Consider the following 27,462-nt stretch of genomic DNA (forward strand, 5'->3'; position numbering starts at 1 on the left):
TATGATGGGAGCACGGAATACATAGATATACATATATAGAAGAACAAAGCGTCTTTTGTTGCTGAATGGATGAGTTGCTGAATTACTCCGCCATTGGGGAGACTTCGGCATCAGTGGGCGGCAATCGAGTAATGCTAAACGGCTGCTTGTTAATGGGCATCATCTCGTACACCTGGATGGGCGGCTCCTCGCCTGGCTGTAGCGGCTCCTCGCCAACCAGTTTGGCCAAATTGCTCTGAGCCCAACGACCAGCGCGTCCATTAATAGTCTTGTCCTCACAAACGCACAGGAAGAGTGTATCGACAACCATCTAAGAATAGATTATAAAAACTATCGAATTTTTAATTAAATTAAAGTCATTTTTACCTCGAAGAGCGACAACACAATATGTGCGATGAAGAAAGAGAATATTATGATCAGAATCACGGGCGCCATGTAGAAATTCAAGCCTGGCTTATCCTTCAGCATAAAGATGCCCAGCAGACCCGACAGCGCAGCCACTACAACTTTGCCCAAGAACAAAATGAAATCGCCAATGCTGTTAATCGTGGCCACTTGCAGCGCATTGGTGGCCATAGCATTCCAGGCCTAAAAGATAAAAAAATATATTTATAAGCTGAATATATACATAAAACAGACTTGTGCGTACAATGCCCGCAGCTGGACAAAAGTTGATGGATTCAATGGCCACCACAGTGTAGGCATTGTGGTTGAGGAACCGTATAAATTTCTCCAGCAGCCAAAAGCCACAAATGCAGCACTTCAAGCAGCAGGCAGCGCATTCCGAGCCTTTGTCCTCGCCCTTCTTCAACCTGAAAGAAACACAAACATAAGTTAGATATCTATATTTATGCAGTTATAGCATAAAACTCACTTGGCATAAAGATAAGTCAATATCAATCGCGGTATTTTGAATATAGTTATGACAAAGGAGCCCTTTGCCACGGTGCCCAAATGGTATTTGATCAATTTGCCAATAGCATAAATAGTTGGCGTCGTTGTCGGCTTGCTGAAGTACCAAAAGGCCACGGCAGCGGCCAATGCGAATTGCTGGCAGGCAAAGATGAATTCCACCGTCCAAATCAAGCCAACCACATAAATCCAGAACATGCTGCGCAAAACAGTTGCATCTGCGTACTCTATGCGTGTGATGGCTAAAAGGGGACAGCATAAATTGTTATTAATATGCAATAAATGGAATAATCCATACATAAAGATATTCAAAGAATTGTATAGCGAATGGGTAACGCTAATCAAAAAGAGAAATATAAGAATATAGTATATATACAAGTTAAGTATATAAATATTTCAAATGTTGTCGGCTATAATTACACACAATACAAAATACACAAAGATAAACAAATTTATATACAGAAGGCTAATGCCAAATGAAGCATGCAAGCATTTAGAATGAAATTTTGATGTAAACACTTACACATTTAAATAACCCGATTTTGAACAATCAAACCAAAAACCAAAAATATATGCAGATGATTAATAATTTTGAAGTACATTTTTGGATACAATAAAACCGCAAAGATTTTTAATTTAGCAGATCTTTTGGGATAAATAATTTAGGCTCTTAGGTCGCTTGAGTACTCAGCGAGTTGGTAGTCCTAAAGCAATTAGCTTATGCTATAGTTGAACAGACTAGATTATGTAGTTAAAGCTAGTTAGATTGATCACTTACTTCTCTCATCGGTGCTGGGAGCTGTTTGATTGAGCAGCATTGCGGCTGCATTGGCCGGCAGGGATGGATGCACCGCATTGCTGTGAAACGGTGCGATGGGACTTTGATCGGGCGTTGTTGCGGTTACCAAACAGATGACAACAACCACCCAAAATGCAAGAAAGGCAATGAGCACCAGAAATGCCAAGAGGGGAGCTATTAAAAGTCCAGGCAAATTCATCATGCAGATGCCAGCCTCCTCGAAGAGCGCAGCCAGGCCAGAGAGCTTGTTCTTAAGGAAATATATAATGACCAGCAAAACAACCTGCAGAGCAACACAAATGAATTATAGATAGTCCATATTCAGCAAACTTTAGTTTTAAAGCTCACCATGGTTATAGTGGCCAGCACAGCGAGGGTGAACACAGCCTGCTGATTACGCAAAAACTCCTCGAGCTGCGAGTATTGCGTCGTACTTGACTTGTTGCGTATGCCGTAGTAGACATACCAGAGAGCTGCTGTTAGACCAATGCTGGCCACAATAACCAGCACGCAAATGAGCCAGGAGACAATGCGGGATAGCCAGTGCATCATGGTGACCAAAGCAATGGATATGACTAGACGAATATAACATTGATATAGTTTCTAATTTATAGCTTTAAATATAGATTAAGGGCATACGCAGGGAAACGGCACAAACACTGGCTATGATATGCCACGTGGAGTAGATGTCGCCAAGAAACTGTTGAGCTACATCCCAATTGTTAAGCATCTTGTACATTTCCTTAACCTCTTTGCTAGATTGCTTCGGCACACAGCGATGCAGTACGGGCGAGCTGGAAGACAAATGTGAAAAGTGAAATAAAAGTCCATTTAATGGTCAATTGAGTTACCTCTCTAAGATGGGTAAAGTAGGACATGGTCCGAGAGTATTGAACGTCTTATCCTCCTTGGTCATGCCCGGCTTATCCAATTGTGCCATATTATAATCATATTTACAATATTGGGCACCGGTCTCGGTGAAGTATTGATACAGTTCTTTTGGCTGATTGAGCGTTCGTTTCGGACAGCTTTTAACGCAGATCTTCAAGGATTTTTTCAGCTCCTTAACGTCAAAGTAAAGCAACTCCGGTTTGTCAATCGTATTCATGCCCGATAAAGGAAAGTTCTGAAATTTTTCATTGTGCTTGACGCCGCAAGTATTGCCAAAGGAATCATAGCCATTAATTAGACGCAAGGGATTGCCGAACACAAACGAAAATATCGCGATGACAATCTGCAAGCAAAGTAAACAAAATAAAAATGATCTAATCTGCATGCTAATAGAAAGACCTATTATATATGATAAAAATTTGTATGCATGTGCTACTGTATATCTATAATATATGATAATGTATGTATGTATGTGCTACTGACAGATGGAGGCAACGCCCACGGCTTCAAAATTGACATAGAGCATGGAAATCGCGTGAGGAAAACCAATTGTTAAAGCAATAAGAACGTTAATAATTATGCATAGGTTTAGCAAGAGGCGGTTGAGGAGGAGGAGGAAGAGGATGAGGCACATTAACCTCATTATTCATTGTGGTCAGTTTTACATTAGCAAAATTAGCAATTCCCACTCATATGACAACGATGACGTCACATGCATCTGTTTCATCCGGCGACCTCTTCCTCCCTTTCTTCCGTCATCCAATGAGACAACTTGCAATTGTCTATGATTAATCTTTGCAGCTTTCACTTTCTTGAAATAAATATCTAAGTTAGCAGCGTTAAGACAAGTGTGAATACACATATATACACTTATGTGTATATACACTTAATCATAAAAATATATTTAGTTTCACTTTTATTATATCATTTACCAAAAAGAGCCAAAACAATATGTAAATAGCCAACCAAAAGACATCCGTGCAGGAGCGATATTTGGGTCTATTTCTATTACTTTGAGCTTCACCCTCGCCATCCTTGCTCTCGGCACAACCCATGGTTTCAATTAAATATATTTATAACACTTAATGTAATTAACAACTTATTATTCTTGAGCCAATCAATATTTGTTTTCTTTTTCTCACAACCAAAACCGCGAAATAATAGACCAATTCACCAGGGCTGGGTCAGAGAAAGCAGACAAGCATTTAGGGTTACCACAGCGACCATTATTTACGATAAGCCGCAAGTTGTTGCCAAGCAAATAATCGATAAGAAACTAGTGTAACGATAATTCAAACACCTTAATTCAAATTGTTACATATAAATTTATTTATTATTCAAGTTTAAGCTTTTCTGACTAAATTGTAACTTATTTTTAAGCTGTTAACCTAATTTCGTAAATTTAAGCTGTAGGAGATATTATATTTGATTGTGTGTTTGATAAAAAATGAAAAAAAAAAAAAAAAACTAAACAGCTTCGAAATCGTATACAATAAATAAAAAAATCTTAACTTAAGTTTGGCCTTTTGTTTTTGCCAAATACTAAAAAATTGTCATTCCAAAATTGTTCGGTTTCGGATTTGTGAACAATTTTCGAACAAGATTTGAGTTCAATGTATTAAAATTAATTTAATTAAATTGCTCTTAAATTTTCTACTTATCAACTAAATATTTTAGAGACGCTTTTCTAAATAGTTGCTTCTTATTTTTACTTTTTTTTGTTTTGTTTTAGTGAGTTTCTATTTCTTGACCGTGACCTTAATTCCACCCTTGACAACCGCCTCCGCGGGCGGTTGACCAAATCTTCGACTCTGATTCGGGTTAGTTTTGCGACGTATACTGCTGTTGCCTTTGGACCGTGGTTTGGAGGCTTCAGTAGCTAACTCTACTTGACTCTGACTACGTTGGGAATCCTGCTCTAATTCCTCTGTGGGTGGTTTGAAGGTGCGAATACCGGAATTGGAGCGTACTGGCAGCAGGGTAACTAAGCGATGTGGACTCGGTTCCGTGGACGTTGCTTCTGCGAACTGGGATCTCTTCAAAAGTTCCTCGTACTTGATGGGGTCTACTACTTCCACCTCTGCCTCGCCCACAACGGGAATCGCAGCGCCCAACACTTCTGTGGAGCCGTCGTCCATAAAGCTCGACATGGGTCGAATGAAAGGCTCGCGCTGTTGCAGCGGCAGCTCCACAAAGTTCTTCACACTCGACTCCAACAAGGGCATGGATTCAGTGGTCGTTGACGTCGTCCTCACCTTCGTCTCATTCCTCTGGTTGTGCTTGAGTTTGTTCTGCGAGAAAGGCGGAAATTTCATGGGCACACTGGGCGTGATGCCCAGCTTGGAGGCCAGAGTGTCGAATATCAATGAAATATCCTGTATATTGCTGGCATTATTGATCCTCGTCTTGATATCGTGCAGCGTATAATTCTCGGTCTTCTCCACGTCCTCAGAGACCCAAGCTTGGAGTGTCTTATTGAACACCTTGCGCATATTGCTTCCATAGCCAAAGTTTACAGGCGACGAGCTGTTAACGAATTCCCACTTGGAGTGGGAGGGAAAGAGATTGGAGTCATCCAACATGACGGGCCGTTCGCTATTTGGACGTATGCGATTGCGCTTGGTGGTGCTGGTGGTTGGTGCCTCTGTGGTGCTAGTTGTGGTCGTACTTGTGGTCGTAGTTGTAGCTGTTGTTGTTGTTGTTGTGGAGCTTCGCTGTAGAATCAACTCTTTAAGATTCATAAAGTTGGGCTTGGCTGGACTGGTAGTCTCCACCGGCAGGTCCAAGTCCCCCTCCTTATCTTCAGCTTCAATGCGTGACTCCATCTGCTCTGGTACCACTGTAGTTGTGGCATTCTCCTCCTTGGGCAAATTCAGCAGCTCCATGAAGAATTCTCCAATGGTATCTGCTAGTACAGAGTTTTCCGGCTTCTGCCCAGGAGCAACAGGCTTCTGAGTTGGCGCAGTATCCAACTGTATCTTCAATGGAGTCGTCGAACTAGTCACCGTTGTTGTAGCCAACTTGACTGTTGTGCTCTCCACCTTGGGCTCCGCATTGCTAGCATTCTCCTGCTTCTTGGCTATGACTCCGCCGCCCAAATGCTCGAATTTCTCATTGTTGCCGTCGATGTTGAACTGCAGCTTGTTCATACCGCCCAGCGTGGGATTGATGGGTCTGAAGGGTGGCACAATGACGTCATCGATCAGTGGCACCGGCAGCGGATGTGGCTCAACGAATGCACCACCCAAACGCTCAATGTTCTCCGTGCCAGGCAAATAGACGGGACTGCCGAAGTTATGATAGAAGAGCATATCCTGCTCTGGCTTCTGACCATTGGGCAGATCTAACTTGTCATCTGCTGGCTGACGGCTGGCATAGCCAGAAAGAGCCACAAATGGATCTAGTGTAACGCCCAATGCGGGTATTGCAGCGGCTGGGGGCGTCGGGTTATCCGCAATAAACGGCAGCTCCAACTCATCGATGCGACGTTGTGGCAGCATCTGATTAATCGTTGGCATCGTTTTCGTGGGAAAAGCGGGCGGTGGTCCGGGTATCAACTCCGGCACTTCACGATGTATGGGTCGCCATGGCTGAGTGTCTAGTATGGGAAAGGTGGTAAAGAGATTCGCATCCAGTTTGGGCAGCACCATGGTCGAAGTGGGCGGCATATGTGTGGTTGTAGTTGTCGTTGTGCTGGGCGTGGTTGTTGCTGGGGGAGCAGCTGTTGTTGTCGTTGTGGTCGTTGTTGTTGTCGAGGGCTTAGGTGTGGTTGTTGTTGTAGTAGTTGTAGTAGTGGTCGTCGTTGTTGTTGTTGTGGAAGGCGTTGTTGCTTTAGTCGTGGTTCTTTTACTGGTGGTTGTTGTTGGTTTTCTAGTGGTAGTCATGGTTGTAGAGCTGCTGATCATTAGATTTTGAGGCGTTATGGTCGTCAGCTTATCCACGCTCGGTTTTTTCGGCTTCACACGCAGCGAATAGGGCGTCACTGCTATGGACTTGGGTGGCAGACTGCTGCTCTGATAGGAACGCGTTGGCGAAGTCTTCTTGCGCGCAATATCCGCATCCGTCTTGGTTATCTCAAAGGAACCCTCAAACGAACCTTGTATAACAGGTGCATTCTCCACATCTATTTCCGGCTCATCATCGGCTGAATGCGGACGTGAGGTTGGACGCGGCTTAACTGTGGTCTTGCCTTGTAGTGGGGCAAGTGGCGCGACGGCTGGTGCACTGCCCTTCTTCATCAGACGCTTCTCCAATTGGGTCTGGCTGGTGGGCACCGTTTGCTATTATTACAGATTTAAAGGTTAGTTATAGATCGAAATTTGAAGTCTTGCCGTGCTTACCGCTTCCTTCAATATAGCTGCTGAGCGCACAACTTGCTCATCGAGAATTCGCTTGATCTCCACGGATTCAGTGTCCAGACGCAGTGAGCGATAGAGCGACTTGCTGACTGAGGTTTCCAGGAACAGAGATTCCTTGATGTACTCCTCAACGCTGATTATATTTCTAATATAAAACAGTATTAGTAAAGTTGCAATGAATTGTTTGGTGAAGTACTCACTGTGGCAGCTTGCGCACATCTAGAAATACGCGAAAAGATACTTTAATCAATGGACCCTCCCCAAAGCCCCAGACATCGGTGCGCAGTGGTTGCAGCCCATTGTCCGTCAGCGCGCGCTCCACAAATCGCTTATAGAACTCGATCTTTTGCTTGTAGGTCGTCGTGTGATTGTATTTCAGTCCCGTGGAATACAAATCGCCCTTGGCAATGCGAAAGGAGCCCTCAAAGCCAAGAATAGCTGCAAGAAATAGATAAATTGCTCCATAAGTTAATGATTGTTAGGAAATGTAAAATGTAACGTTTTTCGATAATCGATGGCAGCAATACAAGAACCAGTTATTTAAAAAACTATCCCAAAGCGTTTGTTATACTTTGAGAAAGTATTGAATTTTTATTTAATCAATTTAGTTCTATGTATATAAATACTTACGATCCTCCAGCGTAGCCTTAATGGAGCTGAAGTAGAACGCCAGCCCGGCTATGGAGATCACCGCTAGCAGCACTATGAAAGCGGCTGTCGTTAATATAATCGAGAACGATCGATTCTTTGGATAGTGCGTATGCGTTTTCGTTGAAAATGTGGATGGCGCTATATTCCGGCCATCCCGCCAAATGCCCCATGTATTATAGCCGCCATATTGACTGTTGATGCTGTGATCGTTCGTGTACGAGGGCTGCTTGTTCATGTGATAATAGGCGCCCAGCTGAGAACGACGGCCCAGCGTGTTCTGATAATTGTATTCGGAGGTGTTCTACAATAACATAAATATAATTTCTTAGAGAAAACAAAACACTTTTATATTTGTCTGCAGTAATTATTTATGTAATTATGATGATGGTTCGGTTAGTTCACTGCCAAGTTCAACTTCCGGTCTAGAGGTTGCAGCCCTGGTCGCATAACAAATCGCAACATAATTATTTTTCCATGTTGCCCAAAGTGAGTTTCGAATACATGTCAAACAAATGTCTGAGTAAGCAAGCTATCAAAAACAATTAATCGGCGCTAATCAGATAATTATCTGAGCACTTGACTAATGACTCGAAGGCTTTGCGAAACTTTCTCAAGAGACCCGCTAGACCTTTGCATACTTTCTTTCAACCTAAAAACTAAAATAGATCACAAATCTGATTAGCATTCTAGTTTAACCTTGATTAGAGTTTGCCTAAATTCTAACGGTTAGCTGGGAGAACTCAAATCGTGTGATATTATAAGAAAATTAGTTAGCAGCTGTCATCATTTCTTAATTAATGCCGTCATCCGACGCAAAACTCTTTCCCGCGTATTACGTATTTCATTTAGTCAGTTATTGCACTTAGCTAGCAAGCCACTTCTGTATAAGACTATGATGATGATGATGATGATATATAAGACTGATGTATAAGACATCATAGGTCTACATTCTAACAGGTCTACTTTCTAACAGGTAATAGAACGGATATTGGATATTTTTACAGGGATATTATAAATAAATATTGTTTGTTTTATTTTTTATATTTTCATTATTTTTCCTTTCTGTAGTCTCCTCAGTACAGGGTATCTTCAATCCAATCAAGCCAACATACTTCCTCTTTGTTTTGCCGTTTTGTTCTCCAATTGCCCTTTAGCAGCCATTAGCTTTGGAGCATAATACAGACCGTCTGTATTTCATCTCCCCTCTCCTGCTATCGCTCTCGCTCTCCCTTGCTATATGCTTCGACAACCTGTTGTCTCAACAGCTGTTTTCCAAGCCTAGCCGAATTCTTGGTAGCATCTCTCTCTCTCTCTCTCTGTCTCTCTCTCGCTCCACGACTCTGTTCGCTTTGTTCGTTCGTTCTGTTTGGTTCTTTAAAGAGAAAGTCATTCACCTTTAGCGTTCTAGCTTGTTGAAATTGTTTGACTTAATAACTAAAGTTGGCATCTGGTTTGTAGAATGGGCAATGCAAACAGCATCAATCGCATCAAACGAACCTAAATAAATATGCAGCTGAGTTCTTTGTCGTTTCGTCTTCATCTCGAATCTCGAGTGGGCTTTACGTAAGCGCTTATCAAGAGTAATTCTTTATTCCGCAGAAGATATTTAACCCAGTTTTGCTTGAAATAGTCTCTTGTCATGCAAATTAGTTTCTAATATTATTCATCGTCAAGTTGTATAACAGTTAACCATTCTTTCACAATGATAAAGAGAGGAAATATACATAAGTAGGTGCAGATAGTTACGAGGCAAGTCAGTCAATTATACAAACCATTTGTCGACATGTCTGCGTGCGATATATATCGCTGACACCGGACAAGCTCTGAAAGTATTTCTTGGTGCCATAAACCGTGTCCATTTTGCAGTAATTCGCACAAGATACTCAATGTTCGGATCTGCAACAGTTGCTCTGTAAGAAAATACAAAATGTAAGTTGAATTATATTAATTTAAATGCATATAATATGTTTAAATGTTGTTTTGAACTAGTTAGATGAACCAGAAACGAATTTACTGTATTTTTAAGGTACAGCTCTAAAAAACGTTGAGCTACTTAGGAATTGCAAAGTTCTCTAAGCAAACCAGTTAGTAAGCAGAACTGTAGGTGAATCAGTAAATGAAACGTTAATAATTTAATCTACTTAGTTCACTTTCGATCAAAACAAAACCAACAAAAACAAAAACTGCGAAAAGAGTTTGCTTTCTATTGGTCTAAATTTTGAAGCTGATTGCTTCATCTGAGTTTTCAAACACGCTTCCGGTGGCCAAAAAACCGGCTAGTCCTGTTCCACCATCCTATGGAAATTCTCACTTTTCGCCAAGCAAAAGAAATTACAAAAAGAAAATAAGAATGACACCGAGGTGTGGAAAATTGTTATGCAGCTCAGGCTTGTTAACCGGTTTACCTGAAATAAATCTACTCCAATGAAATGCTTTCTATGGGAACACAGAGCTGACATTTTCACAATTAAATTACAATATTATATTTCTCACACATATACATATATATTGTCATAATTGGTTTATGGAGCAAGTCAAGTGCTGGCTGGACAGTCGTAAAAGCGAAAGCTTTTCCAAATTTCCAAAACCCAAAAGCAAAAAATATATAGGTATGTAAAGTCTGTTGAGCCAAATCTAATTAGAAAACTCCGACACTTTGGATACGCTTGCTAGGCCTCATCTTGAGCTACAAATTCGAAACAATTGTGTTGGCATTTTCACTCATGTTGAGAGGGAAAAAAGAAATAACGAAATGCAGAACACACTCGAGTGACTTTTTTTCAACCCAAGTACAAGCTGAAGATCAGGCAAAGAAACCAGTTCTGGGTTGGGTTTGGATGGCTCGGATGGCTTGGATGGCTTGGATGGCTTGGATAGCTGGCTGGGCAGGGTTATTGCTCGTGCCAGCGAGTCATATACATACGTAGTATTTATATTGCCACTATGTATAATCAAAGCTTAGAGAAACCTGTGTAAAAATAGTCTTTGCGTTTACTACTTGGGATGCCAAGCTGTGCGATCAGCGAGAAGCGAGCGCCGAGTAGCAGCAACAAAAATGTTAGTCTTTTGAGTTTTGAGCCTCGTCGCTGAACTGTCAAAAGTAAAAGTTCTGCTTTGGAATGCGCTGATGATGTTGTTATTGTTGTTGGCCCAATGCTTGATGTTGTCTGTCTTCAGGTGAAACTAATTGGTTTTCTGTTGTTTTCAGATACAAGCTCAAAGATAATATTGAAAGGCTTGCAATATTAAGCAGCTCAAAAGCTAAAGAGGCGGACTGTTTTTAATGAAACAGTTTTAAGCGATAAGTGAGTTGAAGTATCGCTAAATTCACAAATGGATTAACGCATCTCTTAAGCAGGTGCAAAAGGCGAGCCAAACTGATCCCTAAGTGATCAGAAGATCAAGGAAGAAGGAGCGAGCTGAAATGAGTGGTTCACGTTTAAACCAATGTTTATTTACTGAATTTCCGGTCTTCAGTCTAAGCTTCAGCCTAAATCTTCAGTGACTTAATAAGTTTTTGGAAAATTATTTAGTTAGTAAATAAAACGGCACATTTTCCGCATGAGGAAAGCAAAAAAATTTGCATAAAAAACAACAAAGCGGCGAAGCAGAAAAAGCTTTATGTACAACCTGCAGTATAATTACAATTAATATAAGCAGCAAGCATACACACACACACACACACACACACACGTATGCGTATGCGTATGCGTGTACGTATAAGAACAATCATTGAGTGTGGCCAGGCTGACAGACACGCACTCACAAATGTGAGTGCCGACACACACGCATACGCGCATAAGAACCATCATGGAGTGTGGCCAGACACACATATGTGAGTGCTGCCAGAAAGCGCCTGGCCGAGCCACTGCGATTGCCATGGCCATTGCCATGGGTTGACGTTGACCCAGTTGCGCTGCCGCAACTCAAGCGAGCCAAAAAGAGTCAAAGCGTCGGCACTTGAGGCGCAGGCGCAGACCCCAAAACTGGAAACCTGACCGTTTGTTGAATGTACATTTGTGTAGGCATGTGTGTGTGTATGTGTGTGCGTAAGTATTTACGGAGAAAGAACAAATTGAATTATGTGTGTAAAGTAAAAAAATAGCTGAAAAAAATCAACACTCACTCACAATTCGGTGGCATTAAGACGTTGTCAACGTCGACAGCGCATAAGTTGATTAAATTTCTCGCATTAACCGATTTTCACCCATTGGTGAAACTGTGGAAGCAATGTAGCAACAACTACAACAACAACAACTACGACAACAACAACAGCAGCAACGTAAGCTAAGAATGATTGATGAGAATTCGGTCTAGCCGAATTTCTAACGGAAGCGTGCAACCTGTTTGGTCCATATAACCATTGTTGAATTGTTATTGGAACTGTTTGTTGAACAGTTTTCAATAGTGTCGAACCTGTGAAACGATCTTTCGAGCCAGATTATAATCAAGCACATCCACTTTCAATAATAATGGCCACACAAAGTGTCAGCGACGAAGAAAGTGAAATGTGAACATTTCGACATTTGGAAATGTTTATCAACATAAAAAAAAAAACAGTAAAAACAGTAAGAGATGCCAGCGAAATGGAAAGTTTATTTTTCGTAAAAAAAAAAAAAAAAAAAACTAGAAGATCGAAAAAAGCATTCCAAACAATGCAGCTTTAAAAAAATATCAACCAATTTCCTAAATTTGAAAGTATTTATTTATTTATTATTTTTTCGCACACGTCTGGCTAGCGAGATGTCATAATTATGTTGCTGAGTTATTCGTTTAGACTCGGAGGTAAATTTATGCAATCTATTGATGGAATGAGCTGCGGTAAAAGTAGCTCAATATGAGCGCGCACTCATGAATGAAAATAATTGTATAATATATATAGTAAGTAATTGTTTCGCATGCATTAATATGCAATATGCAGCACAGCTTTGCAATTTCATAATCATTCTAACGGCTTTTCGCCTTGAACGCCTTATTAGAGCAGAACAACAACAGCAAGTGGCAGTGGCAGTGGCAGAGCTAGAGACGACAACAGCAGCGATAAGCCTTTAAAATGTTGGTAAACGTCACCAAAGTTCCGTACGTGGAACTTTGGAGCTTGGAACCAAAAAGTGCATTTCATTTGGAATGACTAGCCGAACGACACTGCAGCAAGCACTTCTGCACGCGAATGGGATGGGATGGGATGGAAGGCGGGCGGGTGGGCTTAGTCATTAAAAGCATTAACCGTTACGCTTTAACCAAACTAAATATGTATGCAATTAAAAGCAAACAAATCTCAAGCCGTCGCTCTTTCCCAGCCATGTGTGAGCAAGTGTGTGAGCCAGTGTGGGTCTGCGTGTGTATAGACTGGAACAGAATTTGGCTGGAATAGCTTATTTGATTCACAGGCTTGCGAGCTGCAACAAATTTTGTGTAGTCACCCTGTGTATATGTATTTATTGTTGCTGCTCTTAGTGCTGTTATACTACTAACAGCTTTGAGTAAGTGCTAAACGGTTATTTTGACAGTGCTGCCAGACAAATTTACAAAAAATGTATAATAATAAAAATAACAAAATGACGTTGACTGATTATTAAACGGTTTTCTGATATTAGTTTGGTAAATTGAATACACATTTGGCGCGCAAGCAGTAATTGTGTAGTCACCCTGTGCTGATAGAAAGGTTAAATAGCGAGTTTTTTCCAATTGGATTTAGTTTAGTATTGTGTAATGTCGGCAATTCAATGATATTTAAAGCGATCTCTAAAGGTTTTATAGTCATCCTGGGTTGTGGCGAAGCGGCTTTAATTAGTGTTGTGTAATCTAAGAATGTAAACGAACAATAAAATGAAGTTGAGGTAGCTATTAAAATATCCAATCCCAGCTGAAAGTGTGCACAACAAATGCAAATAAGAGGCGCACTGAGTTTTCATAGTATGCGGCAGAGAAAAGGAGAGAGGAGGGGAGATAGAAAGAGAGAGCGAGAGATGCATAGATAAGAACCAAAGACCAAGTGTAATTAAAGCCACGATCAAAATGCAAGACACGCCGATGAGCGACTGCATTTCATTTTCTTCTTTCCTTCTACTTTTTCTCTCGCTCTCTATACCCTGAACCCATTTAATTGCGGGGTATAATAGTTTTATGAAGATTAAGGTGTGGAAGACTTGAGTAAATATATCTATATCGTGATCAGGACGACAACTTGAGTTGAGCTAGCTATTTCCCATTCGTCTGAGGTCGCAGGGTATCTCCAGGTCAGGTACTCCCCAGTTCGTACTTCTTATTTATGGGTTGTTATTTCCCCAAGTGCATTTGCTTTACCGCTGCTGCTGTTGCTGTTGCTGTTGCTGCACCGACTCACAATTTGAGGTCGCCGAGACGCGGCTTGGCTGGCGAAACAAAAGATCGGCCCATTAGCTGCGATTTTTACATCATTTGAATGCAATTTAGCTGCAGTTTAGCGTTATGTTCTATTTCTCTGCCCAGCTCGAAGCGAATCAGTCGCTACGATGTCCAACTCGCCGTCCGTCCGCCTCTCAGTCTGTCATTTATTTTCATTGTCTTTCTCGCCGCGAATCGTGCGGCACAGTTGACCAGCAAAAGATGCCAACGTCAATTGTAATTTGGGTTAGCTCATAATGATCGAGTCGATCTTTCTTGCCAATTTGCGATTCTACACAGTTTCAGTATGTTTATATTGTATGTATGTGTGTGTGTGGGTGTAAACTGGAAAAGAAGTGAGGGAAAGAGGGGAAAGCGGAGAGTTCTTCAAAGGGAGTTTGCGACGCAGGCATCGAGCTTAACGAGCGAAAGTGTTTGATTAACGCAGAATTTGTTTCGCAAAAAATGAAGTCAAGCACAACAAAAAATATAAATCATAAAGCTGACAATACAAAAAATTTACATAATTTATAATCTAGAGAAATTACCGAAAAAAAGAAAATAACAATAAACTAAATTGTTTAAATGGATTGATAAGAAAAGAGAAGAATGTAAAAATTGATAAAAATAGATTTATACATAAATCATTTATTTATGCGCATAAATGCAAATTAAATATTTACATATTTTATATTATTTTTTACATAATTTTATATTCTATATACTTCATATATTTTCATATAAAAAGTCTTTATACGATTTTTCTTAGAAATTCCTTTTTCCCAAGAGCTTTTCTTTTCTTATCAGAAAACGCAACATGTTTTCCATTAGTATTTTTCTCTTTTATCAAAAATAATTACGAAGAAGAAAGATATTTTTCAATTAGTATTTCTCTTTTGATCCACTTCCGTCACGAAAACTGAAAACTGAAAATTATAACGAGTGAAACTGAAAATTAAGCTCAGGCGGCAAAAAAAAAAACTGTCGTCTCTTTGACACCGATTTTGAGGGGGGCGTGGCCAATTGCATGCCAAGCCAAGAAAAGCCAACGATTTTAACTAATTTTCAGCTGTCTTCGACTTGATTTTGGTTTTAGTTTTGTCTTTGGTTGTGGTTATTCTGCATGTTCATAGCTGATTCATGATGTCGGACTTTCACAATTTTGCTAAGCGAAATTTCGGATCGATTTGTATATCGATTTTGTTAAGTGAGTCAGAGTCTTGTAAGATGTCTTACAGCTTCCGCTTTTGTTTCTAACAGTTTGCCCCGTTTATAAATCAATTTCCGGCAAGTCGTTTTGCTTAATTGTCCAGTTTAGCATATCAGTTATCGGATTGGAGCGATCTACAAGGCATAATAATAATGGAGCAACGGGTTCCATTGACGCCAATTGGCCCACTTCATCAAATGTTGTTCGTAATTGCTCACGGTTAGCGACATTAAGAACAAATGGACAAAGAGAATGTTAACAGCGATATTCTCTATTCTACATTGTTTATGAAGACGAAGCTGAAACTAAAGCTGTATACTGTAGAAGCGTATCAAACTTTGTTGGTCAGTTCGCCCTTTGCTTTGTTTTCTTTTAGTTGCTTTTCGTATTTTCTAATTTTTCAACATTTTATAGCACCTGGAGCATATGAGTCTTGTCTTTTATGGCCCAGCGTTTCTTTATGCCTTTAGTTTTTATCGCTTTTATTGCGAAGAAAATCATATTTTCTGCTACTTCTTTGAACATGTTCGGTAATGTAACCAGTTTTGTACCTTCAACTTTAAGTGCAACCACTTTTTTCTAGCTTAATGCATGTCTAACTAGTTTATGAACAGGGAGCATTTTTCCTTAAGCGGAGCAAATGAACTCAACAAAAATTCAAGAAATTTAAGCAAAATAAAAAAATAAAAATGTTCAATCATATTTGTCATTTTTCTCAGTATGAACTTACCAATTAGTTTATTCGCTATAGTCCAAGTGAGTTTTGCAGTTGTTTAGTTCCATTTGACTAAGTTCTAATTTAAATTCACAATATAACAGTTAACTACTTTCAAATAAGAAGCATGCATTAAGGCAATCGATCAATGAAACACACTTGCAGAGTTATATACACCAAATATGTTTTTCATCTACTATTTTAACGGTACAGATATTCACGTCAAACGATTTTCAAAGACATTTTTTCTGGAAGACAACTGAACGCGCCCGAAGCTCTAAGAAAACTAAAATCCAATACGAATCTCAGCCAGACCTGCAAAAGAGAGTAAAAGATGAGCCCGGCGCGCAGGTCAAAGAGATTGACAGTTACACAGGCGCAGTGAACGACGCTCGCTCTCAGTCGCTCTCACACTGTCTTCTTTCGATGAGGTCGTGTCGATCGAGTTGGCAGGTCTTACGCTCTCAGTTTGTTGAGTGAGCGCATTTATATTAAGTTGGCAGTCTTTGTCGCGCCAAAGAAAATTTCAAAGAAATAAATTAACAAATATATTAACGAAACAATTTTAGCACATTTATTAGTTATTTATTTTATACATTTGTGAATAACATAGTTTATACAACAGGTAATTGAGCTACATTTATCCCTCGACGAGTTTGTTGTCCCACGACTTGGCAATCATTGCAATGGCGTGTCGCTTCAGTTTTGGCCCAATTAATGGGTTCATTTGGGCCATGTAGCAGCACAGCCAGAAAAGCCAGCAACAAGCCGCAGTCAGCATCAGGATGCAGCGTATTAAATTTTGATGTGGACCTTTTGGTGTCATAACGGGCATTGCAATACCCACACCACCCCAAACGGCAGTGAAAAACAACACTGGGAAGAATGCAGCACCCATATTTTAAATAATTAACTTTTTCCTTGCTACTGGCACGTATATTTAATAAAATACAATTTTGATCGAACACCAAATGTTGTTTGCTTCCAATAAGAATTCTGTTCGTAAAATCAATAAAATACCGATATAAAAACTTACAAGTGTAATCGATAGCTTGTAATTTAAGATACCAGCTATTCGATACATTTTGTCGAATATAACTGGAGGTTGCGGTGGTAAATGAGGCTGTGGTGCGTCACAGTTGTAATTTCGTTAAAATTGATTTAAAAACTGCAAAAAATTGAACCTTAACATTTCAGGTAAGCATATCACTTATTTAGTATATGTAATTCGTTAAATATATACATATTTCTAGGTGCAATTATGTTTTCTGTCAATTGACCTTGGCTGTTTATGCTCTGCGCTAAATTATTGACAGCGACGATGTGGTATTAAAGTTCGCTTTCGCATGATGAGCTGGGAGTACCAAAAATATGTCTGTGCCGTCGAAGGCTGCGGTAAAAAGTTTAATACAAAATGGACTTTAAAGCGACATTCAGCCAAACACCAGAGGGGCTCCACTACACTATACTATTGCACAAAATGCAACAAATCCTTTTCTCGCAAAGATTCATTAGATCGACATAATCAGTAAGTAATAATTATTCATTTCATAAATTAATTTCAAATAATCCATTCACTTATCATTAGCATGAGCCACAGCGACATATTATTAATGTATATGTGCCCAGAGAAAGGCTGTGGAAAGCTCTTTAGTCTTAAATCCACGCTTTATCGTCATATATCTTCGCATACAGAGTGCTTCAAATGCGTAGAGTGTGGCAGTAGCTTTTCACGGAAGGACAATTTGACTAGACACAAGACGTAATTAATTGTAGCTTAACTGTTTTATAATTAATTTACATATTTTTAAGTTATCCCTATAGTATTCATACGAAAAACCTATCGAGCCATCACGAGAAGTCTATCGAATCTGATGCGGTTGCCAATCTTACTATTGAGCAAATCCCTATCCTGGAAAATACAATGGAATGCAATGATGTAGACGATGATCGGATATATATGGTCTTGGATAGCTAAATACTGTAATCCTATTAAAAATCAAAATCAAGCATCTCACCCGCCCAAAAGTATCGATACTAACTTATAATAAAATCATTGAATGATCAAATACAGTAAAATTAAATAATAGTTTCTTTGTAGCTGCAAACCATCACTGATCGTAAATAATTTGCATTTTCGACAATCTAATTAATGAGCGCATATCGAAAATCAAATATTACCTCAGCCGCCCAATACAACACCATACAACACTGAGTTCCAATACCTATCGATATTTATTTATAACATGTTTATCGCAATTATATAGTGTAAAAGACATTTTTTATAAAATCTTACGCTTGAAAAAGAAAGTTAGCAAAATGACGATGCGACCGGATGATCACCGAAGAAAATGGAACAAAAACGAGTACGAAAAGTTGGCACAAGAGCGCCTGCTTAACCAAGCAGCGCCAAAGGACGAAGGTAGGGCAAACATTGTACCTTCCATAAGCAGGGAATCCATTAATAGAGCTTTATTGATTCTGTTTTAAATAGAGCCCGTGCAGCGCGAGAATCTGAAGAGACGCGACTATAAGGTTGACCTGGACAGTAAGTTGGGCAAAAGCGTCGTGATAAACAAAAACACACCTACCTCACAATCTGGCGGCTACTACTGTAATGTTTGCGACTGTGTCGTCAAGGATTCAATTAACTTTCTGGATCACATCAATGGAAAGAAGCATCAGCGTAATCTGGGCATGTCCATGAAAGTGGAGCGCAGCACCGTTGACCAGGTGAAAGATCGCTTTCAGCAGAACAAGCAAAAAATGGCCGAAAAACAAAAAGACTATGAACTGGAGAAGAGACTACGCGAGGCCAAGGAGGAGGAGGAACGCTACAAGGAGCATCGGAAGGAGAAGCGAAAAGAACGGAAACGTAAAGCCGAGGATAATGATGAATTTGCAACGACTGGTCTGCCCGACGATATGGCTGCTATAATGGGCTTCTCTGGATTTGGCGGATCAAAGAAAAATTCATAGGAAACGATTGATATGTTGACCTCAATAGAATATAGAATATATATAAAAAGAGAGATTTTCCACCAACGAAGCCATTTATTGGGCTAATCGCTATGACTGTGATTGGTTTGCGACATTTATTTCATTTTATATATATTATATTATATGTATATGTACTCGTGTGTGAATATGTATAAGACAATTTTACACCAGTTATTTATTGTATTGTACAACAGGGCTTTGACCAAGTTAATAATTTAATAAGCAGTTAAAATGCACTAATTCTTAAACTAAATATTGTGGACCCCCGAAAAAAAAACACTCGAATACCATAGTTTTTTTTTGTGACTGCCAAAAACAATAAATGCGTAGGGTCTTAAGTAAATACAAAGCCATGTTCGATGGGTATGTCCCATGGAATGGTGAAGAACTCGCCCGGCAGCTGAGTGCAATGCGACGAATTGTAATCGCGTAAATGCTTGCGCAGCTGTATAAATTATATATATTATTATGATGAGCAATAGATGTTTTTATAATAAATTGTAGACCTACCAGAAAGAGTGCCATTTGACTGCGTGTTTCCTCATTGTATTCGGCTCCAATCAGCATGGGATAGGACTTGCCTTCATCGGAGGCATAGGTTATAAGACGAGACATGCACAGCTTCTCTTCGGCCAAGCTATAGCTGTACGACTCCAAGGGCTTTGCAAGCAATGCCTTGGCATGCGACAGCTGTGGTGCCTTAAACAAATTGGGATAGCGATATTGGAGCACACCAAGCGTGAGGTAATTGCCGCGATTCGTGTCAATACGATTGTCCCTGCAAAAGGCAAAGTAATGTGAAATAAACTAAATATACAAATGAAAACTGATGTTAACCCTACTCGGCTATAATCTCATCCTCTGTTCGACGTATGAACAGCAGTGGTCCATTGTACTTAACAGCCAACTCAACATTATTCAGATTGCAATGCTTGCGTATGGCAATGCGAACGATGCCGCCCAAGCTGGCGGGCATACGTGGCTGAGCCAGGTAGAGCACATCATCGAAGGTGGCATCCAATACCTGAAACAAATATAATTCAATTAAAAATTTTTATCCACGGACGCGCTATTTATCACTTACCACACCCTTAACATCGGGATAAATGGTGGCAGCCCACAATGTGCTAAAGCCGCCAATGCTCCAACCGAACAATAAAATATCCTCAATGCCAAAGCCCAGATGATTGATAGCGAAACGCACCACAGCATCGATGGCATTCTTATCCTGATCCGGTTTCGGTTGACCCGTGCTGCCGGCAAAGCCCGGATGATTCCAACCCAACACTGAGTATTTTAATGCAATTGGTGTGCCCATTATGCCGACTTCATAGAAGCCAGCATTACCCTCGGAGCAGATGACTAGAGTCTTGCCATTGCCCACATTATCATTGCGATTGTCAATAAAGAGAGTATCGATTTCATTTGAATCAATTGTCTTTACTTTATAGCGAATGCCATTGTCGTCTTCGATGAGCTTGGCGCGGCCAGAGATCAAGGCGGGCCCTGTAAAGGAGAATTGATTAGTTCTAGATTAACGGTATTATATTGCATTATCGTTGCTCTGGTGGGGAAAACATGCAGACGTACTCATGAACTTCTGCAGCAGCTTCACGGAGCCGGGATAGATCAGAGACAGCCCAAAGGTGTGTATGGCTACATAGGCAAGCAACTCGCACGGCAATGTGGCAATGCTCAACCTTTCGCGACGACTTATAGTGGTCGTGGGCTTCTTGGCATCACTGACAGATAAATATTCATATAATATATAGTTTGAGACGGTATTTGCTTTGACACTTACCCCGCTATGGCCTTCACATCAAAATCCACTGGCCATGCAGAGAAGTCAATGTCGAATCGACGCAGTGCATCCGACGATCTATTTTCTTTAGCCGAATTTAAAGCATTTATCATGTTCGTATATGCACGCGACTGTCGACGTCCAACGCCGCGCATAAATAAAGAGATGATGACTATCAATCCAACGCTCGTTGTGAGCTTTGCGAGCGTTGGAATCGAATCAGTGACGAAATAGCCGCGCCTATAGAGGAATGTGAAGATCAGCGGTGACGTATAATAGCTGACCGACCAAACCACAGACAGCTGCAACAACAAAATACTAATTAGTTCTGGTATTACTACACGTAAACAAGCACACAACAAACTGCCACACACACACATGTACACAGACACCTCTTACCGTTGACAAGATTTGTTCACCAAATTTTTCAGCTGCACCGGGCTCATACATTTTCCTCTACAATAGGAAAAAATGATTAGAATTTACCAAACACAATTTATTTACCTCATACCTGCGGTTCAGGTACACCTCTGTACTCCATGTACAATTTTGGCCCGAATATATAATTAAAGAAACTCATTTTGCAAATATGTATTTGCGTCTGCGTCTGAAAAATATTATTATATATTTTTTACTGAAATGTGAAAGTGAGCTTGTGAAACGCAGCTGCAATCGCAATATGAACTAGTTCGCTATACGTGATAGAGATGTGCGCGTGCTGCCACCAACAAACTACGAAAATGTTATTCTTCGCTGAGCGAAAAGTACAATTTTTATGTCGTGCAAACTATTTTTATTTACAATTGATATTTTAGTTTTGCTAAATAAAAGAAGCAAGAGCTTCTGTGATAAGTGTAGTTGTGTTGCCTAGTGCTGTGTAATGAATTACAGTAGGCCAAGGAGCTGATTGGGAAGTTCACTTCATTCTGCTCCAGTTCGATTACATCAAGTCATTTGTTGTTTCAATTCGGAGCAGTCAAATTGGGAATTCAGCGCAATTTTTTAGCCGGTCAAAATGGAAAAGTTTAGCAAAGCGCAAGCCAAAAATTTGGCAGCTGCACAGAAATTAGTGAATGCTTACGACTCCAGCTCCGAGGACGAAGGAGAATTGGATGAAAAGCATATTCTTGGTAAACGACAGGCAAAGGCTTATGACGTGTCCACCCATTTTAAACTTGTCTATTTTAGATCTTTTGTATAAACATTACAAAGCTCCAGTGAATGCAGCGAGTGACAACAATATTAACCGCACCGCCACATTTCTGGAGAACACTTTGCACTCGGGCGCTGCTACGTGTCTAATTTGTATTGGCAGCATTCGACGCGTGGAGTCCATTTGGTCATGCAAGAGCTGCTATTGCTTCTTCCATCTCAATTGCATACAGCGCTGGGCCAACGACAGCGTAATGCAAATGAAGGTCAAGGCGGAGCAGCAGAACAATGGCCATCAGGGCTATTATAATCATCTGGGCGAGTTTGTGCCTCCCAAACGTACAAAATCACTTCACTGGTGCTGTCCACAGTGTCGTAGAGATTACCAACCAGCGGATCGACCCACACAGTATGAATGTTTTTGTGGCAAGGAGGTGAATCCGCAGCCACAGCCCTTTCTTGTGCCCCACTCCTGTGGCGAGATTTGTGGCAAGCTGTTGCAGCCGAAATGTGGCCACGATTGCAAATTGCTGTGCCATCCGGGTCCTTGTCCACCCTGTGCCCAACTAGCTAACAGTTCTTGTCTCTGTGGAAAGGCGGCAATGCGGAGCGTGCGGTGCATCGACAAGAACTGGCAGTGCGAGCAAAAGGTATGTGGAGTGTCTTCAGACTCTTATATGAAATCTGGTATATTCTTATATGAAATCCTTATTTTCAGTGTCAATTGCTTTTGTCATGTGGCATGCACAAATGCAATCAGCGGTGTCATAGGCCTGGTCAGTGTCCGCCATGCAGCAGTAAGAGCTCACAGCCCTGCGAATGCAAACGTGAGCAGAAAGTCGTGAACTGTGCCGAGCCCAAATGGAAATGCAATAATGTAAGCAGGTGGTGATCTATAAATAGCTTCAATTATAAAACTTATTTCTTCTTATTTAGGTTTGTGGCGCTCTCTTTGCTTGTGGCATTCATACCTGTGAGAAAGTATGCCACGCAGGATCCTGTGAAGGCGCCGAGTGTCCGTTTGGCGTGCGCAGCTGTCCCTGTGGGAAGAGCGTAAGCACAACAGCTGCTCAACTATATATACATGTTGATATACTTTCTCCTATAATTTATGCAGATCAAAAGTGGAGCTTGCAACGAGCCACAGGAGACATGCGGAGACACTTGCCAGAAGCTGTTGTCTTGTGGCAAGCATTACTGCACGCAGCGCTGTCATCGCGGTGCTTGCAACTTGGTAAACTATTTAGTTATTCAAGCATGTAATTCAGCCCGATAATCTCTATATATTCTATTGCTATAGTGCCTAGTGGTCACGAAGAAGAAATGCCGCTGCGGCCTGCATGAGAAGGAGATGCCCTGCTCCAAGGAGTTCAACTGCGAGACCAAATGCAAGCAGATGCGAGATTGTGGCAAACATGCTTGCAATCGCAAGGTACAAAACATACGCGTAGGTTTATCCAAGCTCGACTGATGTATCCTGTTTGTTTTCAGTGCTGTGGGGATCAATGTCCGCCCTGCGAGAAGATCTGCGGCAAGCAGCTGAGTTGCAACAAACATAAATGCCAGTCCGTGTGCCACAACGGACCCTGTTATCCGTGCAAGCTGGAATCGCAAGTGAATTGTCGCTGCGGCAAGACGAGACGAAGCGTGCCCTGTGGCCGCGAGAAGAACGCACGTATTGTGTGCCAGGAGCTATGCCGGTTGGTTGCTAAGCTGTTTACTAAGAAATATAATATGATTTAAATATTGTTCTATTCCTTAGCATTACGCCCAAGTGTCATCATGCCATCAAGCATCGTTGTCACAAGGGCGAATGCCCGCCCTGCGTGCAGCCTTGTGGCCTGACCAATGATTCCAGCGGCTGTGGACACATTTGCAAGGCGCGCTGCCATGCAGCTCAGCGTGTGCCTCGACCAGATCAGGCAACACGTGGAAAGCAGCATAAGGTGAGCCCCAGACGTCTAAAGCCTTACAATTCGTATGTAATATGTAATTCTTGCAGTATGAGTACCGCGCTCTGCCACATCCGCGCTGCGAAGAAGGCGTCATCGTGCGCTGCATTGGCGGCCACGAGTTGGCCACTTGGCCTTGCTGGAACTCCAAGCCCACATCCTGCCAGCGTAAGTGCGCACGCCAGCTCAAGTGTGGCAATCATCAATGCGATCGGGTTTGCCATGCAGTGCCTGAGCCGGAGGATATGCACCAGCAAGCAGGCTGTGCGAATTGTGAACAGGGATGTACTATTCCTCGTCCTCCAGGCTGCACTCATCCCTGCAACAAAGGCTGTCATCCGCCACCTTGTGCTCCGTGCGCATTTGTGATAAAAAATAAATGCTACTGTGGCCTCAATCAGGTCATATACAAGTGCAGCGAGTACTTCAATGAGGAAGGCAGTCTGCAGGAGACGCTGGAGCGACGCCAAAGGTTCAACAGCTGTGGTAATCGTTGCCTCAAGAATGTGCGTATAAATTTTGAGAATATTTTATGTTTATATATAACTGTTAAATCTTGTTCACATAGTTCGACTGTGGCCACCGCTGCATGACCATATGTCATCCCGGCCCCTGTCCCAATCCGGAGCTGTGTCGCAAGAAGCTACGCATCTATTGCAAGTGCAAGCGCTTAAAGCAAGAAATTGCCTGCGACAAACATCGTGCGGGTCAAACGTCGCTCGATTGCGATGCCATTTGTCTGGCGGAGCGCTCCAAGGCCCAGGCCTCAGAGCAACAACAGCAGCAGCTCAAATTGCAGCAAGAGCAGGAGCGGAATAGACTGGAACTCGAGAAGTATGAACAAAAGTTCGGCAAGCGCAAGCATAAGGAGCGTAAGACTTTGGATGTGGAGCCCACCAAGTCTAACATCAACTGGCAACGCTTAAGCATCTATGCATTATCCTTTCTGGTCGTAATTGGCGCACTGGCCGTGGCGTACTATGCAGACAGCTAGAATCAACTAAAGATGAACTGAAAAAAAAAAATGCCAATGAGATTTGAATTTTATTAGTAAAAACTTTGTCAACAACTGTAAGTCCGTGTCTATTGAGTATTTGCTTGATTACAATTATCTTTAAATAATTAGTTGAGCCACTTTTAAGCCGTCTTCGTCTTCGTCTTATAAACGCAGGCGGCGACAAACACGCTGAGACTAAGGAAAGTGGATATCAGGAAATTAGATAGCAGCATCAAATCATGAGACTGCACGTAAACTGTGTATATGCGGGCTGCAAATAATGTTGAAAAGGGATTAGTTTCAGCAGAGCGCTTTATATACGTATTCATATACTAACTCATATTGGTGAAGGCGGACAGCGCCCATGTCGTCCGGCTAACGGAGCTGGCGTCCTTTGTACGCAATATAGCGAGTAGTTGGAGCACTTTGCTCGTTGCTCCAATGGGCGTACAGAAAGGCTACAGAAGATTAAGCAAAGCATTAGAAATTAACATTGAGGAAATGAAATTGAGATCATATAGATTGAGTGACTATATGAGAAATTAATTGACAGATGTAAACTGTATTCAGAGAATTAAGCTCTGCTCATCCTAAAGTGTCTTAATTTGACTGTAAAACCTGCCCAGGTCAATAACCGAAAATTTAGATCACTGAAAAGATTACGGAATCAAGTTTTCAAGGTTTTTATAAGTTGATTATAAAGGCTATATTGTAATATATACTTTGTTTATATTTTTAATTGTTTCTACAACTTATTACTATAATCAGCTCAGCAAAAAATAGACAGCAACAGCATTTTTTCGCTATAGGCAGCATATACTGTACGTTTGAGACACATCTCGCAGTGCAAATAGCTCTTAAAAAAATTGGTCTGTGACCGTTTATGTCTGTATATAAATAGAAGCAAGACAAATATTATAGAGCAAAACACAAATGACCTTCGCCAATGATTCAGTTAAGAGCTTCTCATTATGCTCAGCTCCAAAGGCAATCAAAACAAATAAAAACAAAACAGGTTCTCTAAAACAATTATTCAACAACACATAATTAGTTAAACAAATTGAAAAACAAAAAGGGAAAACTAGTTTGTGGAGTACGCTGTTATCTTAACGGAAGGTTCTAATCAATATCGTTGCTGCTCTATGCACACATATGTATTAGCTATATATATGAGCCATTGTTGGTTGGGTTACTCACCACCAGAAACGTTAGGATGATAATTGGAAAGAGTTTCAAATAGATAAGTGTTGCGATGATTGTATAGAATATGGCAAAGACTTGTGTTCGTTTGCCTAGCATATCCTGATATTTGAAGACATAATAGATCAGCACATATTCCTGCAGCAGCAGCACAGGATACTCCATATAGGATAAGAAGTCATAGCCTGACGTGTAATTGTAGGACATCATAACGGTATAGCTGAACAGTTCCAGGCACAGGCCAAAGACACTGATGCCTGGAATCGGGTTATACGGGAATATACAGTTAATGTGTGGGCGTAACAGTTGAGTGGGCGTAGTCTCACCTTTTGACGATTTGTTTTCGCGTATCGTATTTATTTGTGGCACCTTGATGACCAGACATGATGACACCGTAATCAAACTAAGAAGATCAGCTATAATAAGCACGATTCCCTTATCCAGGTAATGGGAGACAACCTCGCCAAGACCCTCAGACGGCGCCGTTGTGTCCATTGCGGCAACTAAACTTATATTGATGGCTCAGTTGGTTTGATTTAAATACAAACAATCGATTGCGGGCGGCTGTGCCTTTCAATGTGCATCTGCAGGCGTATTTCCTCTTTAAAGATATCTTCAACTCATTGTAATGCATAGACCTCTACTTGACTGCTGTTCTTACAACGTATGATCAAATCTGATTTTCATAGTGAATTTTTTATTATAAACGAAATCAAAATAGTAAGTAAATAAATTATTATCGAATAGCACTACTAAATGGTATCGATTCGTTATACTACTGCTATATATCGATACTTGACGCTGCGCGCAGCGTATCGATGCTTTGTCTCGATACTTTGGTGCTGCTAACATTAGTGATGTAAATTTGGGTCGAAAATTCGATGTCGATGTTCATCGATGTTTGCAAAATGATAAATCGATGTTGTGTAAAACATCGGCTATAAACATCGATGTATCGATGTTTTCTACCAATTCCGTTATTTTTCGTTAATTCAATTCTTAAACAACATTTCTTCAACATTTTGTTCTATTTTATGAATGGACCGCAGGTGGTCCTTCATGTTGGTCGTGTTACCCGCAATCTTCAAAACTTTGTTGCAAATGTTGCATTTCGCGCTATTTCCATCAATTTTGTAAAGTGCCTCCAGCAAAAGCTTGTCTTTGTTGTTATTCTAGAATAAATACATTTGTAATTGCAAATAACTATATTTATATATATTTTCAACAATTTACTTACTTTGGCATTGCAAACACAGGGTAAAAAAAAGAAACAAATTCGCGAATTTTTCTATGTGGCAGTGTATCCATATGTTCTGCAATGTTGTGAAATTTAACGCCCGATGTTCTGTCAAACATCGATGCATCGCTTAACATCGGTATCAATAAAAACATCGGAAAACATCGGAAAACATCGCCAAAAAAACATCGATTGTCGATGCATCGATGTTTTTTCACATC

At 40.8% G+C, this 27,462-nt stretch overlaps 7 protein-coding genes, 2 long non-coding RNA genes and 1 other non-coding gene across 12 annotated transcripts; 4 read left to right on the top strand and 6 right to left on the bottom strand.

Annotated features, from left to right (window-relative positions):
• Positions 1 to 74: 74 nt before the first annotated feature.
• On the bottom strand, positions 75 to 3,786 carry LOC6586540 (choline transporter-like 1). 2 transcript variants are annotated; one of them, XM_044010085.1, is made up of 9 exons: positions 3,535 to 3,786; positions 2,563 to 2,945; positions 2,351 to 2,505; positions 2,060 to 2,286; positions 1,691 to 1,994; positions 875 to 1,139; positions 650 to 812; positions 367 to 588; positions 75 to 310 (listed from the first exon to the last, which is right to left on the bottom strand). In XM_044010085.1, the coding sequence occupies exons 1-9, from the start codon at positions 3,655 to 3,657 to the stop codon at positions 83 to 85; spliced, it is 2,070 nt and encodes a 689-aa protein (XP_043866020.1). In that variant the 5' UTR covers positions 3,658 to 3,786; the 3' UTR covers positions 75 to 82. The 2 variants fall into 2 exon arrangements, with proteins under 2 accessions (XP_043866020.1, XP_002012151.4); XM_002012115.4 differs by having other exon boundaries at positions 875 to 1,154.
• A 537-nt stretch (positions 3,787 to 4,323) lies between these two features.
• LOC6586541 (flocculation protein FLO11) lies at positions 4,324 to 16,269 on the bottom strand. Its single transcript, XM_002012116.4, has 6 exons — positions 15,918 to 16,269; positions 9,384 to 9,521; positions 7,591 to 7,912; positions 7,161 to 7,398; positions 6,943 to 7,105; positions 4,324 to 6,882 (listed from the first exon to the last, which is right to left on the bottom strand). Exons 2-6 carry the CDS (start codon positions 9,468 to 9,470, stop codon positions 4,342 to 4,344), a joined length of 3,351 nt encoding a protein of 1,116 aa, XP_002012152.1. The 5' UTR covers positions 9,471 to 9,521; positions 15,918 to 16,269; the 3' UTR covers positions 4,324 to 4,341.
• LOC26528597 lies at positions 10,054 to 11,184 on the top strand. Of its 2 annotated transcripts, none has more exons than XR_001448905.3 (3): positions 10,054 to 10,668; positions 10,820 to 10,916; positions 10,967 to 11,184. It is a non-coding gene; the product is annotated as an uncharacterized LOC26528597 (long non-coding RNA). The 2 variants fall into 2 exon arrangements; XR_004364683.2 differs by having other exon boundaries at positions 10,061 to 10,668; positions 10,970 to 11,184.
• Positions 16,270 to 16,453: 184 nt separating the features above from the next.
• LOC6586542 (V-type proton ATPase subunit e 2) lies at positions 16,454 to 16,921 on the bottom strand. Its single transcript, XM_002012117.4, has one exon. It carries the CDS (start codon positions 16,798 to 16,800, stop codon positions 16,543 to 16,545), a length of 258 nt encoding a protein of 85 aa, XP_002012153.1. The 5' UTR covers positions 16,801 to 16,921; the 3' UTR covers positions 16,454 to 16,542.
• Positions 16,922 to 17,001: 80 nt separating this feature from the next.
• Positions 17,002 to 17,981, top strand: LOC26527308. The gene is made up of 4 exons (XR_006357657.1): positions 17,002 to 17,099; positions 17,156 to 17,430; positions 17,491 to 17,664; positions 17,727 to 17,981. It is a non-coding gene; the product is annotated as an uncharacterized LOC26527308 (transcript).
• A 144-nt stretch (positions 17,982 to 18,125) lies between these two features.
• Positions 18,126 to 19,348, top strand: LOC6586543 (zinc finger matrin-type protein 2). Its single transcript, XM_002012118.4, has 2 exons — positions 18,126 to 18,324; positions 18,397 to 19,348. The coding sequence occupies exons 1-2, from the start codon at positions 18,222 to 18,224 to the stop codon at positions 18,879 to 18,881; spliced, it is 588 nt and encodes a 195-aa protein (XP_002012154.1). The 5' UTR covers positions 18,126 to 18,221; the 3' UTR covers positions 18,882 to 19,348.
• Positions 19,188 to 21,434, bottom strand: LOC6586544 (phosphatidylserine lipase ABHD16A). Its single transcript, XM_002012119.4, has 8 exons — positions 21,215 to 21,434; positions 21,103 to 21,159; positions 20,704 to 21,005; positions 20,493 to 20,644; positions 19,987 to 20,408; positions 19,745 to 19,926; positions 19,413 to 19,680; positions 19,188 to 19,347 (listed from the first exon to the last, which is right to left on the bottom strand). Exons 1-8 carry the CDS (start codon positions 21,281 to 21,283, stop codon positions 19,237 to 19,239), a joined length of 1,563 nt encoding a protein of 520 aa, XP_002012155.1. The 5' UTR covers positions 21,284 to 21,434; the 3' UTR covers positions 19,188 to 19,236.
• Positions 21,435 to 21,456: 22 nt separating this feature from the next.
• LOC6586545 (NF-X1-type zinc finger protein NFXL1) lies at positions 21,457 to 24,882 on the top strand. The gene is made up of 10 exons (XM_002012120.4): positions 21,457 to 21,833; positions 21,892 to 22,505; positions 22,574 to 22,732; positions 22,792 to 22,908; positions 22,973 to 23,089; positions 23,156 to 23,287; positions 23,347 to 23,555; positions 23,618 to 23,801; positions 23,858 to 24,313; positions 24,376 to 24,882. The coding sequence occupies exons 1-10, from the start codon at positions 21,719 to 21,721 to the stop codon at positions 24,799 to 24,801; spliced, it is 2,529 nt and encodes an 842-aa protein (XP_002012156.2). The 5' UTR covers positions 21,457 to 21,718; the 3' UTR covers positions 24,802 to 24,882.
• On the bottom strand, positions 24,833 to 26,756 carry LOC6586546 (solute carrier family 66 member 3). The gene is made up of 4 exons (XM_002012121.4): positions 26,331 to 26,756; positions 26,002 to 26,261; positions 25,142 to 25,262; positions 24,833 to 25,075 (listed from the first exon to the last, which is right to left on the bottom strand). The coding sequence occupies exons 1-4, from the start codon at positions 26,497 to 26,499 to the stop codon at positions 24,945 to 24,947; spliced, it is 681 nt and encodes a 226-aa protein (XP_002012157.1). The 5' UTR covers positions 26,500 to 26,756; the 3' UTR covers positions 24,833 to 24,944.
• Positions 26,757 to 27,013: 257 nt separating this feature from the next.
• Positions 27,014 to 27,462, bottom strand: LOC116804375. Its single transcript, XR_004364369.2, has 2 exons — positions 27,242 to 27,462; positions 27,014 to 27,176 (listed from the first exon to the last, which is right to left on the bottom strand). It is a non-coding gene; the product is annotated as an uncharacterized LOC116804375 (long non-coding RNA).

This window comes from Drosophila mojavensis, unplaced genomic scaffold (genome assembly GCF_018153725.1).
Source record: "Drosophila mojavensis isolate 15081-1352.22 unplaced genomic scaffold, ASM1815372v1 contig_74, whole genome shotgun sequence".
NCBI classification, from domain to species: domain Eukaryota; kingdom Metazoa; phylum Arthropoda; class Insecta; order Diptera; family Drosophilidae; genus Drosophila; species Drosophila mojavensis.

Coding starts and splice junctions, on each gene's coding strand:
- LOC6586540 (XM_002012115.4), bottom strand. CDS start 3,657: ATGGGTTGTGCCGAGAGCAAGGATGGCGAGGGTGAAGCTCAAAGTAAT. Junction 1,155..1,690: donor TCCCAGCACCGATGAGAGAA/GTAAGTGATCAA, acceptor GTCCCCTTTTAG/CCATCACACGCATAGAGTAC. Junction 813..874: donor TTGACTTATCTTTATGCCAA/GTGAGTTTTATG, acceptor TGTTTCTTTCAG/GTTGAAGAAGGGCGAGGACA.
- LOC6586541 (XM_002012116.4), bottom strand. CDS start 9,470: ATGGACACGGTTTATGGCACCAAGAAATACTTTCAGAGCTTGTCCGGT. Junction 7,106..7,160: donor GATGTGCGCAAGCTGCCACA/GTGAGTACTTCA, acceptor GTTTTATATTAG/AAATATAATCAGCGTTGAGG. Junction 6,883..6,942: donor CAGCTATATTGAAGGAAGCG/GTAAGCACGGCA, acceptor CTGTAATAATAG/CAAACGGTGCCCACCAGCCA.
- LOC6586542 (XM_002012117.4), bottom strand. CDS start 16,800: ATGGGTGCTGCATTCTTCCCAGTGTTGTTTTTCACTGCCGTTTGGGGT.
- LOC6586543 (XM_002012118.4), top strand. CDS start 18,222: ATGACGATGCGACCGGATGATCACCGAAGAAAATGGAACAAAAACGAG. Junction 18,325..18,396: donor AGCAGCGCCAAAGGACGAAG/GTAGGGCAAACA, acceptor TGTTTTAAATAG/AGCCCGTGCAGCGCGAGAAT.
- LOC6586544 (XM_002012119.4), bottom strand. CDS start 21,283: ATGAGTTTCTTTAATTATATATTCGGGCCAAAATTGTACATGGAGTAC. Junction 21,160..21,214: donor GAGGTGTACCTGAACCGCAG/GTATGAGGTAAA, acceptor TTCCTATTGTAG/AGGAAAATGTATGAGCCCGG. Junction 19,681..19,744: donor GAGGATGAGATTATAGCCGA/GTAGGGTTAACA, acceptor TGCCTTTTGCAG/GGACAATCGTATTGACACGA.
- LOC6586545 (XM_002012120.4), top strand. CDS start 21,719: ATGGAAAAGTTTAGCAAAGCGCAAGCCAAAAATTTGGCAGCTGCACAG. Junction 22,909..22,972: donor GCTGTCCCTGTGGGAAGAGC/GTAAGCACAACA, acceptor TAATTTATGCAG/ATCAAAAGTGGAGCTTGCAA. Junction 23,802..23,857: donor CACGTGGAAAGCAGCATAAG/GTGAGCCCCAGA, acceptor TAATTCTTGCAG/TATGAGTACCGCGCTCTGCC.
- LOC6586546 (XM_002012121.4), bottom strand. CDS start 26,499: ATGGACACAACGGCGCCGTCTGAGGGTCTTGGCGAGGTTGTCTCCCAT. Junction 26,262..26,330: donor CGAAAACAAATCGTCAAAAG/GTGAGACTACGC, acceptor ACCCGATTCCAG/GCATCAGTGTCTTTGGCCTG. Junction 25,263..26,001: donor TCATCCTAACGTTTCTGGTG/GTGAGTAACCCA, acceptor AATCTTCTGTAG/CCTTTCTGTACGCCCATTGG.